The sequence below is a fragment of the Bombus vancouverensis genome, chromosome 12 (assembly GCF_051014615.1).
Source record: "Bombus vancouverensis nearcticus chromosome 12, iyBomVanc1_principal, whole genome shotgun sequence".
Classification (NCBI taxonomy): Eukaryota; Metazoa; Arthropoda; class Insecta; order Hymenoptera; family Apidae; genus Bombus; species Bombus vancouverensis.
In genome coordinates, this window is record NC_134922.1 from 12,035,606 (window position 1) to 12,051,941 (window position 16,336).

At 36.1% G+C, this 16,336-nt stretch overlaps 1 protein-coding gene across 3 annotated transcripts in view; it reads right to left on the reverse strand.

Annotated features, from left to right (window-relative positions):
* The window catches only part of LOC117155153 (Myosin heavy chain-like), a 65,405-nt gene that overhangs the window by 26,100 nt on the left and 22,969 nt on the right, over positions 1-16,336 (reverse strand). The window contains exons 1-12 of one of the 3 annotated variants that reach the window (XM_033330801.2): positions 13,675-15,811; positions 10,887-11,075; positions 10,236-10,412; positions 9,760-9,960; positions 9,443-9,595; positions 8,379-8,962; positions 8,122-8,304; positions 7,212-7,474; positions 6,742-6,904; positions 6,317-6,491; positions 5,746-5,904; positions 5,243-5,458 (exon numbers count right to left, since the gene is read on the reverse strand). In XM_033330801.2, coding sequence (XP_033186692.2) covers positions 5,243-5,458; positions 5,746-5,904; positions 6,317-6,491; positions 6,742-6,904; positions 7,212-7,474; positions 8,122-8,304; positions 8,379-8,962; positions 9,443-9,595; positions 9,760-9,960; positions 10,236-10,412; positions 10,887-11,075; positions 13,675-14,616 — 3,405 coding nt within the window. In that variant the 5' untranslated portion in view covers positions 14,617-15,811. Of the gene's footprint in view, positions 1-5,242; positions 5,459-5,745; positions 5,905-6,316; positions 6,492-6,741; positions 6,905-7,211; positions 7,475-8,121; positions 8,305-8,378; positions 8,963-9,442; positions 9,596-9,759; positions 9,961-10,235; positions 10,413-10,709; positions 10,753-10,886; positions 11,076-13,674; positions 15,812-16,336 lie in introns of those variants that run through there. The other 2 variants (XM_033330802.2, XM_033330799.2) reach the window with 2 other exon arrangements.

The following is a 16,336-nucleotide window of genomic DNA, read 5'->3' on the forward strand; positions in this document are numbered from 1 at the left end:
TCATTACCTTCGTAGAATAATAACAGAAATCGATGATGTTTTAGATAAGCAGAAATGAATGAAAGAGCCATTACTAATGCAGAAACATAATCGTAACGAGAAATGCTTCTATAGAAAACATGTTTAATTTTCTTGAGAATCTTTCGAGAGATTTCATATGAATATTCAATGTTTCCGGTTCGGATATGCGTCTATGAGGAAGTATTTCTCAAACTACTATTTTGTACACAACAAGACGTAAAAGTTGTTCACATAAAATTAGAGACAAGAATTTCATATTTTTGATAACTTAATTACTCCTTAAAATTATATCCTTTCTCTATTTATAGTTAATTTACCAGAACTTGAGATTACTTCACGAGCTAAAATTTCAATAGGCTACTACTGTTTCTGTTCTAGCTAAATAAGGATAAGAAACGTAAAAAAATTCCAGATCCAGTAGCAATAAGAATCAGTAAATCAAAAGAAACACGAAATAAAACGGAAGTTTCTAATCTTTCAGCGCGTCAATGCTTTAGAATCGAGTTTTGTTCGCAGAAGCACTGAATATAAAGTTATAACAGCATAAAGTAGTTGTAAAGCTTAGAAAGCTGCAACTTTGCACGAAAGAAAAATTAGGACAAACATAGATACGGATTACGCACGTAGATTTTACAGCTGTTTCTCCTATACCTACATGATAGCTGACAGCAATTAATACGGAGTAATGCTAATGATTTCGTGATCTCGATCACGATCTGGCAAGTTACCGCGTTTGTCGTGCGAACCTGACCTAGCCTGTTAGCCAGTTAAATTAAAACTCGTCGCGTTTCTCTATTACCAAGCTGTGGTGGATTTCCGAACGCGCAACAGGCATTAGCACCACGCGGAAAACCGACTTACTCAACGACTGACAATGAGTACTCTACTAATAGCGCTACAGAAATCAAATACACGTTAGAATAAAGTTCGAAGAATGGGTAAAAATTTGTCGACCAAATCTTTACATAAGCATTATACTTTTCTATAATAATTCCTATATCCAGTACGTTCAACAAATTTTCTCTGTCTTTCTCTTAAAATATCGAGACGATTCATTTATTTGGCAATGAACATTAATTTCTAAAACAGAAATTTAAATAAAATGTTGCCAATAAAGAGAAGAACGTGTTACTTTAATACTTTGATTTCGATCGTAGGTTGCCCTGATGAAATAAGAAATTAAGAAACATTTGAGTGCGAGACGCGATAACGGGAGTTAGCGGTGATATTGAAGTCATCGTTGATACCGATATTAATTTCTAACGAATTAGTCCACGCATCTATTCGTGGTGCAAGCTATCGACTGGTGGAATCGAACAGAGAATTATTTGCGATGCTAGACACGCACGAATCGCAGGCACACACGATCAACGGTCACATTTCCGCCGTGGAAACCTTAGTCCGGATATTTCGGGAGTGGAGATTCCTAGCTGAGCGTTTAAACAGAAGCGATACTATTCCAACAGCTTTTGTATACTCGTTATCGATTGTATTTTCATAACTGCGGGCCATGCGTTCCACTTCTTTCATCCGGTTAATATTTTGTAGGGTAACGCACTTAACATAACCGCCTTGGATAACTTACTACATAATTATGTATTGTATAAAACGAGGTTACATGATTTTGTCCATTTATCCGCGATACGGTACACAAAACACAGCAACATAATGGCAAAAGGTATGTGATAAACCTACTATTTTTCTTTTATTTCGAAAATTCTAGTATCTTTTTATTTTTGCTTGCTTCCATAAAAGTTGGAATATCGATGTACTACAAATTCTTCATTTTCTATTTATACCGAAAGTTTCATACGCGGTACCCGTATTGGAAAAGCCAGTTTAACTGTACTTCCGTTGCATTATGCGGTATTTATGATATACTTTCTAAATTTATTCTATTGAGAACCGTTTCTACTTGTACATTCAAGTAGTTTAACTGTCTCCAATTGGTGTTCATCCACACACATCCATTTACTGACATATTTAATATCAACACATACAGCTACATTAATGAAGCAACAGGAAACCCTATCATGGTTACGTTATTTAAAAATGCGACACCAGTCGTGATAATATACAGTAAAGCTTACTAATAGAACTTTTCAGCATATTCGAGATTAAAAGATACGATGCAGTACAGAATAACTAGAAATTAAGTACAACTAAAAGTATTCTATTTGTATTATTAGAAATACCAGCAGGTACTCCAGTATTCTTGATAAATGATGTATTTATGGTGGTAAAGTACGTATGTACACGGTAATAATGAATTATCGCAAAAAGAAAAGTTTATAAATAAGATATATGGAAGATTAAAGATGGTGTGCAAGAAGTTCTCAATAATCTTCTCTGTTGACATTTCGTTACGATAATTAATATCTATTATCTTCTTTGGCATACACTGATTACGATAATTAACATGTCATGTATATCTAAATTATCCAAGTAACCTCGACCGACTTTCCAAGTTTCAAAACTTCTTTTTTTTTTATTTCTTCTGTCCGATGCAACTAAAGAAACAGAGATGTTTTCTGGTTAAACAATTCACGCTTGAACGAACACTTAATTACTTCGGATTTTTCAAACTCTTTTTAAAAAAAAACCTGTTCTATCTAAAGCGTAATTGCAAAACCAACATCATTGTTCTCGTCTGTTGGATGAGAAATAAAAGGGTTCGATTACTCGTCGTTATCTAGAATATCGCGATGACGTCGTGCTCCTCTCGACTTCCGTGTTCCTTAATTCGTTGGCTCGAATCTGTTGCGGAGAACAAATTGGACCACGCGCTTAGTCTTGAAGTAAAACAGACGGGCCCGATAAAAAAGAAAAGAAGAGGTGTACGTGCAAGGTGGAACACTTTCGCGACGAAAAGGCCTCGGGCAACGCGAGTTCTGCGAACAAGGAGAGGTTCCGAAGAGTGCAACGATTTCTATATGGGCCACGAGAAAGTCACTAGCGCGTGTCGCTTTTTTTTCCACGGTTATTCGACCCTTTTGCACTTTCGCGGTTAAATGATCTTCTTTTCGGCTTCGGGAATTAACCTTGCAACGATAATCGATCATTAGAGTTGGCAGCAAATGAGCCACATTGGTGCACTTCGCAGCGGCAGTTTACGGCTACTGAGATATATTTGAAAATTTAATCGAGGAACTGAAACTGATAAATAATGTGAATATCCCGAAGTAGAAATTTTCATAGTTGCTATGGAGTGGAAATATGCATTTGTTAATCTTGGAATCTACAAATTATAATTAACCCCGCTATAATTTCTTGAACTACATACTAGTATTATAAATATGACGCTAAGGTCTTTTGAATTTGGCGTGATTTTCACTGAATACAACGTGCAAATTTTGCATAAATTCGTTGAAATCTATTCAGGTATCTATTTCAGAGTATTTAATTATTTTACAGCACCGAGAATTGTTATATTGCAGAGAAATTGTACTTGATCGTTAGCAACGAATAAGAGATGACTTTAAATAATAATTTCATTGCAATATACATTTCTAATGTGAATTTCCCTGTTAAATATTTACATATATTCGTTAAAGGGAAGGAAAGGTGTGAATTGTCTTCAATGTATCTGAAAACCGCATTGACGTTCTAAAAAAATTTCACATAAAACAGAGGTCTGAATTAAAAAAAAAAAAAATAATAAAACACACATTACGATGTACAAACCGCATCTATAATCGAAACGTTACTTTCACGCATTAAAAAGTAACAACATACTAATAATTTTCCAGTAGAAAACACATTAAATGGCCATCCCTAACGTAAGTATAGCTTGGATCTAGTAATTTTAATGTCACTTCGCCATTCTATAGTAAAAAGTGCCAATAAAGACACGCGATTGCACCTAACGCGTGTGCAACTTTGCATGACATTTATAAATAAGATCTTGTCACGATTACGATTCCATGGAATCACCAAATTAAAATGCTTGTGCACAAAAAGAAAACAGACCACGTTCACGTAATTTGCTTCCTAAGTTACGTTACGAAACGTTACTCTACATAAATATGCAGAATGTGGCAAGAATTTTCATTTCAGTTGCAGTTACATGCAACAGTCTGATCATTCTGATATAACAGAAAAACTGTTCGAGTCTTTTTAAATAGAAATTCATCTGAAACAATTATTGAAGATTATTATTATTATTATTACTATTATTTTCTCTTTTCTATAAGATTATATGACTTCTAGTATTTATAATGTCTTTGCAAATTTTCGTATCGCAATTGAGATAAAATATCAAGTGTTACTCAAATCATAGAGTTAAAAAACTTTTAGTATTACCGTAGCTATATTTAAATCATTAATATTATATACTTAATTAGACGAGCTACTAGAATAAAAATCCATTTAACCAAACGGTGAAGATCGTTTTAATCAGTGAATTCACATCGATACCGATTCTCTGTCCGTGGCGTACTGACGAAACCATAATCGAATTCGTGGAGAAAGTTGACCGAAATCACGTAAAGCGATTCTCCTTGAGAAAACGAATGTTCGTTTCAAGTATGTGACGTTACCAAAATTCTCACACTGGAACAAACCACCTACGGTGAATCGAATTGCGGAAGCACTTCGAATACTTATGAGCAAAGGTGGTATTAATTCAAGTATCTATGCCGCCTGATGGTGATATTTAAGACCGGTATTACAAGTTAGGATAACGCTATCGATATGCCTTTCCATTTTGTTTGTTTTGATAACCAGAACATCGAGTAAAAGCATTACTACCTGTACGGAAAAAAGTGAAAGTGCTTCTACTAGAGTGAAAGATATGATACTAGACATTCGATCCTTGCTGAAGTACAGTGGCATGTAAATTGAAAGTTAAAAAAGATGAAATGGAAAGTTGTGCATAGTTTTGAGATATGAATGAGATATATACATATGTGTAAAGTTTTATAGAAGATGCCGTAATACTGGAATTTTTGGCTAAAAAATTAGCCCTTCATAGGTAAACATATGTTTTCATATTCATTCAGTTTGTAACACATTATGAAAATGATAGAAAATTAAATAATGCTCTCTAGACATATTTTTTACATCTACAAATTTCTAGTACATACCAAATACATATACTTGTTTAAAAAACAATACAGACAAAGTAGTATTTTGTAGATATCCCCTTTAGGGATTTCGCATTTTTTGGAACCATACTACTCCTTAATATAGAGAAAAATGCAAAATAGTAGATATGACTTACCTGGCTTTGTCCAACACGATACAAAGCTGGATCGACGTCGATGGTAAGCATCATATCTTCCACAGCACGGCGTTCATCAGCTACAGGACTGCCTGGTCGTGTGTTTACATCACTTGACAATAAACTGAATCGTCTTCTAAATTCACCTAAAGCTATATGCTTAGGGAATCCCACTTTATGCAATCTAACTGCATCGATTATTTGGCTTCCACGAATCTGTAACAAAAATTGAAATATTTTTTTAGTATTTTAATCAAAGATTGAAACTAATATTCTAGAAGATATAATTTATTGCACTAGATAAAATTAATATACGTATATTTGTATAACTGTTGTCAAAATTTCCCTTGCTATTATTGTATTACTAATCTGTTTAATTTTTGCATTAAATACAATTTAAAAATTGTAAATGGGTAAAATTGTTAAAAATTTAAGTAAAAACATTACATGGATTGTGTTAATTAAATTTTTCATATTATACATTTATGCAAGAGAATTTTTACCTGTGATCGTAGAAGCGGTACGTTAATAACACTGTCTTCGCTTTGATTTGATTTTACTGACAATAAACTTTTATTATCGGTACATCCAGCATTGTGTTGCGGTAGTATACAATGGACAAATTTAACTCGTGTTCTCCGCAAAGTTTCAATCAGTCCATCCTGTAACAAATTACATCATATCTTCATTAATGTCAAATAAAAAATTATGATTAATTTAGAAGAGAACTAGTTATTGCATCTTGCCTTTTTTACACGTAAACTGATAATAAAAGCAAAAAACAAAAACAGGAAGTGGTACCATAACAATGTGCATCTTAATTCAGTAAACATTTTCAGCTTCATTACGTATCTCGTTTATGAAGTTAGTAGTAAACTTATATCAACTGAGTCATCGTTTGAAGATAACATAATATGTAACATGACATATGACCTTATCTTTCATGTTCGTATACACTCATGAAAATCATAATATTCCCAGATAAATATGTAGTTATCCAGAACTCAATTATTCATAGAATATTTATTTCTGATTAGTAGATAAGAATATTAGTCTTATGACTTTTATACTTACAACAGTGAATTTAACCTGAAGAGATATATTTTTCCTTTTAACAGTAGTGAATGTTCGCCGTATACTAGAAGCTCTTCTCAAAGATTGTGAACCTTCCAAACCAGGCATGGAACTGCATAAAGCTCCAGATACTCCTGCTCCACGTGCACTAACAAACAGCATATTCACATCTTCCCTGATATCAATATAAAATGTAATATTAGTTAGTGGCAACAAGAAATTTTAGTTAATAAAAATTTATTGATTATTTTAAACAAAATTATACTGAAAAATGTATAAACGTTTTAATTCAAAACATGTTTTAATAAAATATTATCTTAGAAACATAAGGAAAGTTTCAAGATAAGGAGAAATAAGATCAAGATTTTAATAGAATTGTACGATTTGTACACAATTAGAAAAATAAAAACATTTAAATTACATACCTTGTACTTTCTTGAAGTATTGTAATGGCACTTTTAGTAACAGGATTCTCCCGTGTTGCTTTCAGCCATCCTGTTGCTGTGTAAAGTACAGGATTGGTACCCAATAAATGTTGTAAGACAAACTGATTGTTCCCAGGTGCTTTTCTTAACAATAATTGATGATCTGTTTTAGAAGAACAGAATTAAAAAGATAAGTAAGTATTGCAATGTACAGAATGATCATATATTATATCACTGTATCGAATAATAAACGCTATATCATTATAAAAAAGAAAATCTTTTTCTATTTTTATTAACTACGGTAATCTAGCATATATATTTCCAATGCAATCAATTTTTCATAATTTTCTGAAATGTATAATAAAAATTAATTCGGAAAATGAAAAGTAATATGGAGTTTTGGTACAATAACATAAAAAAAAATTATAATTCATCATAATTTGTAAAAAAAACCAAACGTATTTAAGTACCTCTATCTCCATAATGAGAAAACAATCGATCTAAAAATGTCTCGTCGCTGCCGCCAGGACATACTGTTTCTTCCTCTAACAGCCACAGAAGACCCTTTCGTTCTATTTGTCTACTTCCACTAAGGTCACTTTGGCTAGTTCGCAACATCGTTGCACCTTGCGAACTTCCACGATCTAGTAGCGAAATTAAACCCTGAGGTGATCCAATTCCATCTTCGTCGCAGTCATCTTCGTAATCTACGTCAATTCCTTCTTGGACGTACCTGAATTACACGAATGAGTTCAATGGTAATATGCAAAACATATCTATATCAAAGATTTTTAAGTTTTATTTCATTTATTTCATTATGGAATTTTCTTTGATTCAAATTCTTTGTGGTAAAATTTTTATTTCATTCGATCTATGCATTATTCCTTTATTTTTTATTATCATCTGTTCCAAAATTATCGAACTATATTCGAAAAATCATTACCAAAAATAAGTTATAGCACACACTATCTTCGTAACAACAAACTGGTTTGAAACATTCATCAATCGATTCATCTTCCATTTCTTTCGATATTTTAAGATAAAATTGAAATATTTCGTGAGGAACGTTACTCTTACTTAAATTTAGGACAACTAGAAAGAGATAGAAAATATGAACAACCTGCCTTAATCGATTATCGACATCGAATGACGATATCGATTATCGAATATCGATATGTATCGACCTTTGAATTCAAAATAAAGAATATTTTGTATTTAAACGTAAGAATAATCTGTTTATTGCGTCCTGCATTATTGAGATAATTATATGAAACTATTTTGAATAAAGTCATATTCATTCTACAGTATCTGATCCAAAACAATAATTAATCACTATATATATATATATATATAAACTTAATTAATTAGATTACAATGTACCTGTCCTTTGGTGCCACCAGTGTCGTATGATGAAACAACAGTTGCAGCCTTTCCTGCAAGTAATTGTGACACAGGTCTTCGAAACAGGCTCCCGTTTGTCGTCCACAAGAGGCTGGATTCTGAAAACCTGGCGAGTCACACAACAACAAAGAAGACACTGTGTGCACGGATGATGATATGGATCTGTGAAAAAATAAAGAACGACATTATCATCATTACTCTCATTCTATCCCTATTTACTCACAAAAAGAACAAACCTATTGATGAGAGCAGCTACGCAATGGAACACTTCGGAATAAAGTCCAATCAAAAGACCTTCCAGAGCATCTAATCCCATGATATCTTTGCTTTGTTCGGTAGGACTTGGCGTACGTAAAGCAGGCCTCGGAGTACTCGGTGTACCAGCACCGCCTCCATTAGAAGAAAACACTATTCTACTCAATTCCTCAACGGTAGTACCCAATAACGTTGCAGCCTTCTCTGCACATTCCACTCTTGCAAACTGCCATCGACTTTGCGAACTGGTGCCAGCCTTAACCGCACCAGCACAGCTCAGGTGATATATGCCAGCAAGGACTAGCCAAATGACTTTCTCGTCGGACTCAGAAACGCCGAGAATCCTGAAAGCGGCCACGATTCGATTAAACTCCACCATGGCACGCTGTTTGTCCTCGTGCTTCTGCAAAGGTGTAATGAACACATTGTTCTCTGCGACTAGATTGGTCAGGTGCAATTCCTTTCTAAGAGCACCCTCTGCGCCTGCCAGTAAACGGTAAATTGCATGGAAAGTTGGGTCTCCATTCGCTCTTCTGCCTATCCTCGACTTTTCTAAAAGTAGGACCTTGCGAACAAAATAAAAATCACGTCAATATATCTTGGATATTTTTACAAAATTATGGCATATTTAAAGTAAATAATTATATTAGGTACATATATGTATATATGTATTTTGTACAACAAGAACATTTTGTAACATTTCAATAAAGGTCAAAAACGTAAACTCGCTTAGAATATAGTTTTTTATCTTCAAATTATAATTCAAGCTCTTTTGATATGCTCCACTTTCGAGGGTGTGTTCATTGGATCGATTGTGCCCTTTATCGAGGGCGTTACACCCCGAAGCCATAGCACTACCACAGTAAGAGAATTCTCTAACTCTCATGTAATTTATATTTTGACTTTTAGAAAATATACTACAAATAAAAATGAATTAAATAATGTTATACATCAACGGTAAATATAAATTATTAATTGATTTACACTTCATGAAATAACATGTAGTTGAACAAAACGATTATCCGATAACGCATAATTGTATTACCTGTAAAGAAGCCGATGCTATTTGGCCCGATTGATCAAAGTCCAAACTGAAGAGCTGTGTAAAACGTGTTGCATTGGAATTCATGTGTGTTCTGCTGTTTCCAAATGCCTCCAAAACTGTGAATAGGGCGTTGAGTTTCTCAATGGTCAAAATCTTTAACATTAATCAGAATAGACAGATTTTAAAAGATGGAATGATTTATAAAATCTGCAATAATCGAAAAAAAAAATAGGAATTCCTATTTATCTTAATTTTCCTTCATTTTTATTATAAAGGTAAGCTGATAATATTATCAAATTCTATAAATTTTCACTCACCTTGTTAACTGTGCCTGCAGCCAATACAAGATAATGGAGAGCATGTTTAAAATTTGTCGTTTTGCCAGATCCGCTACGGCCAAGAAACACTAAGGAATGATCCCTTCGAGTGGCTAACATCCCTCTGTAAGCTGCTTGCGCCATCGCATAGATATGAGGTGGCATATCCTCGCTTTTGCATCCTCTAAACATATGTGCTACCTGGAAAGTAAGAAAGAAAAAAAAAGAGGAAAAAATAAGCAACGTAGTTTAGCAAAATTTGTGTGGTTTGTAACGTCTTCATTCTCTGAATAAATTGAAAATAAGATTTTTATCTCACTTGAAAAGAAGGATGGTTTCAAACCACTAGTAAATTTTAATTACAAATTCCATTAAAGACTAAAAGCAAGAATGTTCAATTTATTCCTCTTTCATAAGAAAAAAAAAAAAAAGAAAAATGGTAAAAAGAAATAAAGGAATGCGTAAACGTCTCTTGCCTTTTCAGAGTAAATCGCTAATGGCGCCACCGGATTGATAATGATCATGCTATCTCCCGCATACGTGTGTATTAAATTACTGGCATAACGTTGTCTCAGTGTGTGGAGAACAGAAGATTCATTGAGAAAACGTAATTGCGAGAGTTCCTCGGCCTTGTCAAACTGAGGAGGGTTGGCCTGCGAAGAAAAAGGAATAAATGATTAGTTTGATTTAACCTACTTGTTAGAGAACTGCGTCTGTGTGTTACGAATCATCGTAATAACTAGACTACGGATGTTTATGCATTTATGGGAAATATACGCTTGTAAAAATGTATAAAATATTCAAGGTATTTATTATATTATTGTTAAAAAACAAACCTCTGTTTAAGTCGCATTTCTTTAATTTTGCACATGAAAATAATAATTTGCATAGAAATTCATAGTCTAGTAATAACTTTTCATTTCTTTCTCTTTTTTTTTTTTTTTAATTACCGTAATTGGTGGTGCAATCGGGAGGAGTATAATCGGGAAGATTCTATATGAAAGATTAAATTGAAAACATAGAATATAATTCCTTATACTTTAAGTATTTTAGATACTTAGAATTTAAATACTTTAACATTATGAAAATTGATATTCAATGTCAAATAAATTTAATCAAACGAATACCTTTTCAACGTCCTCTTCATCGACGAGAAGTTCCTCGCCAGAAGTGGTTAAACGAATTCTTAGCTTTCCTGTGTCCGGATCTGCTGGACCACATTTCGTCGCAGGGGTAAAACCACCTCGATGTAATAACCAAATTCTTTCGGAACTCAGCCATGCTTGTTCTTGCGCCAGATGCTCCTCGGACCGTGCCTAGTCATCGACAAAAAAAAAGGAAAAAAATTGCTTAAGATCCTATACGAATTTTCTAATCATCGAACGTAACGTATTTTGCAAACTGAAATTAAACAAAAATAGACTGTTTCCATGGCGTAGCCGACTCTTTCTATTTCAAGAGAAATCTAAAAGTTGTAAATCTAGAACTTCAATTATATGATTTTGCACATGTTTCTCTGCCTTTCCGATGTTACCGCACGTCAAAAAGAAAGTATTTGCTCACCTACGAGCTGTGTAGATTAGAACACTAGTCGTACTTGGGAATCCATATTAAATGAATTACATCATTGATTAGAAAAATGTATTTCAACCTTGAAGTTCAACCTACGAGCCATCCATCAAAAACCAGCAAAATAGTTTCAATTTCGCCTATGCTTCAAACCGTGCACAACTATTCGTTTATGCGATTATACAAAGTTCAAATTATTCAGAATTTTCATCCTCGATAAGGATCTTCCTCGAATGGAAATTTCAAATTTCATTCTTCGGAAAATCCCCTCGGTCACACATTCGGAAAGCTGTTTTTCGACGTTCAAGAAATATTTATTAACAGGAACACCCCGCTAACGAACTATCGATAATATACAAAAATATCTGGAAGTGTTTTCGACCAATAACGCGTCCCATTCTGAACGACAATATGTTTGTAAAAAAAATGCGAAACTGTCGTTTAAATTATCAACATCCTTGAAAACGTCTGCGTTATTAGCACCGGTTTTGTACGCCTAATACCGCCATTTACATACCATCTTTACATGCCTGACCTTAATCAAGTAGAACACTTAAAATTCAAGGCTTGTAAAAGTCTGGTGTAGCAGCTACCAATTCAGATGTAACAGCGAGATCAATTCCAATTTTATGCGTTCCCATAAACGTTATCGGTATATTTACCATATTTCCCTCCTCGCGCTTCCTCCTGCATTGACAAATAAAATTTCGACATCTTTATTAACATATTGTACGGCTCTTTTCTTTCAAAACTCTGGCCAAACTTAATTTTCACATAGCACGGAGCGCGTGAATGTCGCCGGTTCGATAACAATTCCCCTAATTTCGTGAATCACGCGATGAGTCGCAACTGTAGGTGCACGCATATCGATTTCCGCGTGTCGTGTCAGGCGTTTTGCTAGAAAGCGTACTGACTTGTTCTATTCTACCATGTAAGAACGACGGCTCGTACGACTTCCTGGTAATAAATTACCATGAATCAAGCTCCGGGCTCCAGCGTGTACAACGATCGCATTGTTTCGTGAAACAAACAGAACACAGCGTGCCTTCGAACACAAAAGATCCTAAATAGGAAAATTACACGATTGCAATGTGTTGCTCTTTTATCTGTTTCATGCTGCATCAACTAATCTCCATTTCTGTCTCGTTTGCTGAATTATACCTTGTCAATTACACCTTGTCGATAATTAGGCATGGAAATGAGCGTTCAACTGGTTCGCTGTGTACGTGTATTGCATACGACTATTTCGATGCAAATCGGTACGTATTTTCAGTCTATGCGTATGTATTTATTTATTTATTTAGTCTTTATATTTCAGTTTTATCTTTGTCTAACACTGAGACTAAGAAATCAGTAAAAACAACTGGTGTCGGATCTATCGTCCTGGCAATTATTAAAAAGGTACAGGTGTTTCTTGATAATGCTAATGTTTACTTTTATTAAGATAAAGATGTGCTTACATAGATATTATGTACTTATTTATCTATTTTTGTTGTATTGCCGTAATTAATTAATATAATTAATCGCATACGAGGGATTAGTAGGTCTAGCATTAAGAAATCGATAAAATTAAACTGGACGCGAGTGCGAAACAAACTTGAAACTTGTGTATCAATTTTAAAAATTAGTACATATGAGCCCTGACAGTTATTCGGAGGGAGACACGTGTTGCGACAGAGATAAATGGCGTTAAACACACTCTACTACCGATGTAGTATACGTTGTATATATTTATGTCTTTACATTTATAGCATGTACACATACAGTAACATAAACTGTAAGAGAACAAAATAATAGACGCACAGCAAATAGCGTTGAACAAGGAATCCGAAGAGTCTGTTGAAACGTGTAACGTGTCTTACTGAGAGTGCAAACTTTAATCTGGGGCGTAAACTAAATATGTATCACGACAACATTTTCATACGAAATATACGTGAAATGTTACACTATTACGTGGCAAATATCGTATGAGAATTATTTGTTAATGTTATATTTATACGAGTAATTAACTAAAGTATTATGCAACATGTCCCAGTTTTTTCCAGCCAATCTTCTCCCACAACGATCTCGAGAAACGTGCATGTAAAATGCTCTAAGATAGGCGCACACACGCACACACGCATATGTATACACCTAGTTAAACGCCTTGGAAACACGCGGCCGCCAACGAAACATCCAATTTACCGGTCATGAATAGCCGCATTCATCGGCTCTACGAATTCCCTATAGCTGCGCAACCATAATTTTCATACGCGGCTCACCCAATCCCTCGCATAGCATGCATCGAGAAAGAGAGACAGAGCCGCTGTAACTCTCATTTCCGAAGGCGTGTCGATAATGACATACCTCGACTGTTTGCGGCGGTAGTTTATTTTGCAGAAGCACCTCGAGGCGTTTCATGCACTCCCCCGCGCTGTTCACCGTTTCACCCTCAACCCTTGGACGATCCGAGCCCTCGTCCACCGCATCTTCGCCGTTCCGTCTTCTCTTGCCCTTTGCATGGCCTATCTTCTTCGCCAGAGCCATCTCCACGATCTCATCCCATTCGATAATGTCCTCGATCGGTTTCGAATTTCTTTGAAACGCCGCGTTCTTCCGGTTCCTCTTCTGCGAGCCATTGTTCCATCCTTTCAACGACGATCCTCTCAGACCGCGGATCCTAAAGTCACCAGACTTCCCATTAGGCACCCTCTGCTCGATCTCAGCTGTGATCCTCCTCCACTTGCGCTCTCTAGGTGTCTTGATCACGTTGCTGTCGTCCCAACCCTCTTCCATCCGTTTGATCCTATCATCGATCGAATTCACCCTCAACGTGTCTGCCCAGTTCTCCTTTCTATTGCATTTCGTTGATGTTTTCGATAACGAGGGGGATACGTGCAGGTTCCTGTTAGTTTTCTTCTTCGTGCTTGAAACATTAGGTGACTTGACAGTGGTACGAACAGATGCATTTTCCGATAGCGAACGATCATTGTTATTTGTGGTCGTGATCGCGTTCTCGCGTCCAGCTTCTGAAGAATGCAAGCTGTCGCTGTCGCTGCATTCCCAAGAACTGGTGCCAGTTCTGTTGATTCTTCTGTTAGACAATTTTGTCGCCACGTTTGCTACGACCGAAGTTTCGTCCAGTGTAACGGAGTTCCGGTCTTTTGGGAACCTGGTAACAGGACAGCAGATAATCGCGCGACGATTGCTTTGTTTCGCTATGCCATTCCCGTGAGCCTTACCGCGACACGACCTGTGAAGCAAGTGATGCGCTCTCAGGGACTCTTCGTCGACCTTGTTTAGAGGCATCTCGATGGAAAAAGGCGCCGACAGTTCTTCTCGGTCTGTGTTTTCTCGTTTTTGTCCTCTCGCTTTCACGCCGGTTAATTATCCCTTCTTCCAACTACGGGATCATCCGGTCTCACGAACTGATTCAGGCGCTCTTTTTTCCCGCCGAAACGAACTTTCGTAAAGTAACTCGTGAGTTTAGTTGTGAAAATCCACTTTGAATCGAGTTTTTACACGGGTAAAAGTAGGGACGCGTTCGCAACGCTATCTGCTACCCGCTTGATAATAATCTGACACCAGTAGTTGATATACGTTGCTTTTATCCGTTCTATTAAACATGCATCACCTTCCACGTACCATATTATTGCGAAGCAATTTCTGAAAAACACGCCGTTTATTATCTTGCAATATTTCATCAACTCAAGTGTCCAGACTCGTGTCCAATCAAAAGTACGAAAATTATCTTCAGGATGCGTTAGTCACGGTTGTTTCTCATTGTTTACGTCAGACGTTCCAAATGTTCCGAAATATCAGTTTCAAATGGTTTCGCGAGATATCTACCGTTTTTAGAACTCATAGGATTCATACACCAAGTTATTCAACGATCACCGACAATTGCTATAGTCGAAATAGAATACTTTCTAAAAATTGTACAAAATCTTTACAATTATTCACTGCACCAGCACCTAAATTATTCGGTGTTTCTCTCCAACTGACACCTCTCGCGATACATAGCACCTTACACTTCAAGACATAAAAAACATTATTTGTTAGTAACCAAACACGAGGACGACATTGAGCAGTAAATACCCGAATCGTTCGTCATTGAAATTAAAGCAGATCGAACAACAAACTCAGCAGGGATCCAACATTGCGATCGATAGTAGCGCGAACTCATTGTCGACATATACACGCGCGTGAACTGGAGAATCAAACTAACGAGACACTTTAAATCGATTACTTAACGTTCAAAAAGATGACGAATATTAATAACATGTTTGCAGCGAAATTTTAGAAAATTCCAAAATGACCAACGAAACGGAATCTTCGCTTCCTTCCTGTTTGGTCCAGATTGGGAGAGCCGAGGGAGGGAAGGAAAGGGCGAGGAGAGCAGGGCTCCATTCCGAGGAGCACCTCGAGCTCACCGAGTCTCGACTGAGGCAGGAGACAGCGGTGGTATCCCGAGACCGAAGCAGATCAAAAAGAAACGAAAGAGGCAGGCGTGCTCCCACGACTGAGGCGTTCCTTCTCTGCTTCGCGACGTCTTTCTCTCGCTGCTCCCTTCTTCGCTCTGTTCTCCGTCTCCGTCTCCGTCACCGTCACCGTACACCAACTCTTTCACTTTACTCGTGTCCTCGTGATTATCCTCCGCAAATGAGATTTTCACTGATTACAAACGATTGATTTCGTTGTCGCGGAGAAAAATATCTTTTCCATGACAAATAGTTTTCTAGCGATCGATCGATTGAATTGCCGATTCGTGGGCCGCTTTGACTCTGGATTACCTTCGATATTTAGTTTCCACGGTGCTATATGGTCTGCACACCTGATCGCACGTGCGAACATTGTACACGGTGTAAAATTTCAAACGAGAACCTGTACCTCTACCTACCTCTAGAACACATCGTTTATATAGCTCTTAACTCGTTTAAGATTAAATTATTTTTTTAATTAAGTAAGATTATTTTTTAGTAATCGTTAACAGTGGAAGCTGGAGGAAATAATCGTCTTACAATCATTT